At 43.9% G+C, this 4,418-nt stretch overlaps 1 protein-coding gene across 1 annotated transcript; it reads left to right on the forward strand.

Annotated features, from left to right (window-relative positions):
- The first annotated feature begins 1,004 nt into the window (after positions 1-1,004).
- On the forward strand, positions 1,005-4,050 carry LOC130174407 (homeobox protein Hox-D4-like). Its single transcript, XM_056384194.1, has 2 exons — positions 1,005-1,487; positions 2,831-4,050. The coding sequence occupies exons 1-2, from the start codon at positions 1,124-1,126 to the stop codon at positions 3,379-3,381; spliced, it is 915 nt and encodes a 304-aa protein (XP_056240169.1). The 5' UTR covers positions 1,005-1,123; the 3' UTR covers positions 3,382-4,050.
- Positions 4,051-4,418: the final 368 nt, after the last annotated feature.

Consider the following 4,418-nt stretch of genomic DNA (forward strand, 5'->3'; position numbering starts at 1 on the left):
AAATGCGTTGAATCGTCCTATAGAGAAAAAAAAAATCTCAAATGATTGCCTCCTTTGTCTTTGTGTGGCAATGACTGTCAAGCCTTTGTTTGACCACTCCCAGTGAATCCTATTAAGCCAAAGCTACACTTCCAGTCCGACAGTTACTATAAGCATATGCTGTTATTTAAAGGAGTGTTCGCCGATTTTATAACGGGCTGTTAAATTAGTTGCAAACAAAGTTATCCAAAAATAATCGCAATGATTTATTTTACAGGCAGAAAGCAGCCTTGCAGCAGAAAGGCGATAGGTGGATACAGTAATAGCGTGGATACGGGAATAACTATTATCATTTATAATTATTTTAAATTGTAAAAAATACCCAGGAACGGAATTTATTTATTCATTTATTTATTTTGGCAATTTACACCCGGAAAGTTTCAGCAAAAATGAGGAGTTGTGGTCGATAGCCCGCTGCTATTATCCAGTATATGATTCCAGTTCATAGACAGAGCCTACTGTAGGACGAGCTCCTCGCGGTGGATGTGCAGCAGCAAGCGGCGGCTCCGTCTAATAAACGCGTCCTGTCAAAAGATTTACAATATTACAAGAAATCAGCATTCAGTTTGTAATGAGACGTTCCTTTACCACACATGTAATCTCTGTCTGTCTGTCAGTCTGTCTGTCTGTCTGTACCCCCTCCACCACCACCTCCCCCCTCCCTCCGTATAAACACATCTCCCTCTTCCTCTCTCTCACGCTCTCACACTGATTACACAGTTGTTGGCGTCTATTCATATTCCGTTATACGATTTGTTTTACTCCCTAGGTAAAGAAGCGCAGGCTGCTCATAGAAATGCTGTCTGAAGAAATATCGCAGAAGCTTCTTCGGGCGCCCCAAGTTGCCAGTGGATTACTTTGCAACTCCAGAGCTCGGTCATTGGAGGACGGCCACACGTGACTACGGCACCCTTCTGGTAAATATTATTCAAATTTTCCACATGGTTACTCCAAGTGCTCTTCCCTGCATGCCTTTATACAGTCAGGTTAATTGTGATCGGATATTAGACAGACAGAAGTCCTAGTCTTTACTACTGCTGTGGGATTCCTGGTTTTATTTGAGACAGTTTAATGAGCCGGGTCCATGGACCCCCAACAGTCTGCCCTCCCACTGCAGCTGCATAGCAACAGTTTTGCTATGAGCTCTGGACAAGTGCCAAAACTAAGCGCGGGATACAATGGAGGAGGAGGTGGAGGAGGAGGAGGAGGAGGAGGAGGAGGAGGCCAAGAAGCAGAACTTAATCAGCAAAACATGACCTCCTCTGCTCATGTCAGTTCCAGGCTGAACCCAGATGAACAGTTCCAGAGCCCACTGGAGCCTCTGGTTCACTGCCATGCCAAGGGCGAGCTGGACATCAAGAGCAGGAGCTGCAGTCTACTCACCATCTGCCGCTCTGGAGTAATGTTTCCCTGGATGAATCCACGGACAACTGACTCTGACCAATCTGGTAACTGTGCTTTTATTTATTACACACTGAGTGTCTTTTACTTTATAAACTGAGTGTGCAAAATCTTGTTGACTGATGAGGATGCTCCATAAAACCATATTCCTCATTTTGTCAAACACTGATGTGTGACCTTAATGACATATGGCATTTAAATAACTTTGTTGCACATGACATAAAAATGTTTCACAACATACACAAGCAGGTTAAAAAATCCAACTAGTCAATTATATGTTTATTGTGTCACCTGCATCATTTTAATGCTCATTGAAGCACATTCATCAGATATGAAGGCTGTCTCCTCTCTTAGGTTAACACAGAGCCTGGATGGCTGTGAATGTTGCAGCACAGTTAAAAACAAATGTCTGTGTCGTGCCCATAGCTGTGTGTTCCTTCCTCTCCTGCAGGGATGGTCACGTTCAAAACACAAACACTTCACCAAGAGCTTCTTTTACACTGCACTTTTACAGCTGAGGATTTTCTTTTGAAAGAATATATCATAATCTGCAAATATCATCACTTCATGTTCTGTTGTTTCTGAACACAGTCATTAAATAAATTCAATCAGTCCGTCAATTATAATATCTGTTCTAATAAGTAAGTCAGTGAAGTAAAGTAAAGTAATTAATTTTGACTTTGCAAAAAAGGAAACAAGACAGTTGCAGAAATGTGAAATAATTATGAAATATATAAAACAAAAAAACATTTTTTTCATTGTTCACTGATGCTGCTTCTAATTTTTCACAGTAAAATATAAACATCTCTGCCTAGACACTGCAAACAGGAAGCTACAGTCTCCCAGTGTGGTGGGTATTGTTAAGGAGTGCACTTTACACTCTAAGGTCACTATAGGCCTTATCAAGTATCCATTAACCCCTGTGTGTTATATTGTTATCAACAGGGCCCTGCTACCGCTGATATACATGATATACATGTCAAATGGAATCTCTAATGGTGGTTATTTTCAGTGGTGGTCCCAAGGTACCTTTTAAGTGACTGAGATGGGGCTTTGACAGGTCTGCTTCCGTGTGTGGCTGTGATTAATGTGGCCTGTCAGGCAGCCGTAGTGGCGTCAGATGTTTCCCCCAGACTGTTTCTTCGGGAGGTAACTTTCCCTGAACACATGACACAGTAGACAGCCAGTCCTGTATGGTGTCTCAAGCATGACTGAATACACAGGAAGAGCTGAGGGCCCTTCACGGTCTCAGGTTGATTGGCTTAGGATTAACATGGGCCTTACTGCCACTTCAAGTCCTCCATGTGGAGCTCAAGCATTTCAGGCTTGTTAAATATGTGGCACTTGTTTTTATCACCCTCTCTTCTTTATGTGCTTCCTCCCGCATTAGTCAGCGGCGGCGTGGCGGCCGGTCGACCCGCCAGAGGGAGGCCCGGTGTGAGGAGGGAGAGGACGGCCTTCACCAACAGCCAGCTGCTGGAGCTGGAGAAGGAGTTCCACTTCAGCCCCTACCTGCGTCGCCCTCGGAGGCTGGAGATGGCCGCCGGGCTTCAGCTCACCGATCGCCAAGTCAAGATCTGGTTTCAGAACCGCAGGATGAGGTACAAGAAGGAGCACAAGTATGGAAAAGTGGTAGGCCAGCATTCTCCCTCCAACCCGTCCTCCAGCTCGAGCTCATGCACGGACAACCTGAGTTTCCCGGGTGCGTGTGTGGTTAGAACTTCCTCCTCCTCCTCCTCCTCAGACCTGCACTTCATGGATTATGCTCCCGTGTCCTCCTCTCTCCTTGGCCCTCACAGCGATGGCAGCGGTGGTCAGTGTATTCACCCCGCAGACCTGCCACATGTGAGTTGCATACTTCCATCTGTTGCAAATGGGGCATGGCCCGCCTGTACGGACGTGGATAGTCATCACCATGCTGGCATTTCAAATTGGCCCTAGGGCCCTATAATGGCCATCCCTCCTGTGCTCATCAAAATCTCAATGATACATCCACTTTCACTTACTTATGAAAGACTGGAGGGTGTCTGATTAGCAACCCAGGGCTGAAATCCCCTTAACACGCCCTTTCACCATTCATGAAGCATTTTAATTAAACTATATGAACATATCTTAATTAAAGGAGAGCCAAAGTGAAATCATTTGTGTTTCTCAGGCTCGGTGACTGAAGACTGCAGGTCTTCAAACTTGCTGCTCATGTTGTACGTACATGGCGTGCACAAGACATTGGAGCAATTAATGATTACATGTTTTTTGCTGTAATTTTGTGACTGTTACATTTGTATTGTTGTTGCATGTTTAATGCATGTGGGAATCATACTCTGAGTGAGTTTTTCTACTTCCCTCTGTTGGCAGATAATAGTTAAGTGGTTGTCATATTTTGTAAGTGTCACATTAGGGCCTCTTTTTCATCCCGTACTGTAAATAGCAGGTCGTTTTGTGTAAAATGTTTTAACTGTGAAATGGACAGAGTAATGTTCATATTGAATGATGTTATATTTTTGTTAAAGCCATTAAAGGATACGGCGAGTCTTTGATACTGTTCTTGATGAATTGAGATGTCACACAGTATACTGTACATGCTTAATAAATGCATTTGGGAAAACTGTAGCTCTTGTGCAGTGTTTACCCTGTTCATTGCTGATTAGATTGACTTTTTTATTTTATTTTTTATTTTTTTCCTGGATTAGAGCCCAAATGGAAAAAATGGGAAAGATTCTGTAATCAAATTAAAGCATGCCTCAGATTCATTGAAAACTCTACAGTATTGTGCATTCAATGCACAGTCTTGCCACATAAGCCTCTCCCTCGCTCCTGCCTCCGAATTCCCCACCATTAATCACAGAGACAAGGCAGTCTTTCCAGCACTCCAACCACAAGCTCTGAACCCACTGGGCACCATGACAAGATCTCTTGCCTCCTCCTTCCCAACCCTTGCCTTTTCAATAGCCAAATTGTAGTGCTGCAAGTTGGGGCTG

This window comes from Seriola aureovittata, chromosome 9 (genome assembly GCF_021018895.1).
Source record: "Seriola aureovittata isolate HTS-2021-v1 ecotype China chromosome 9, ASM2101889v1, whole genome shotgun sequence".
Classification (NCBI taxonomy): domain Eukaryota; kingdom Metazoa; phylum Chordata; class Actinopteri; order Carangiformes; family Carangidae; genus Seriola; species Seriola aureovittata.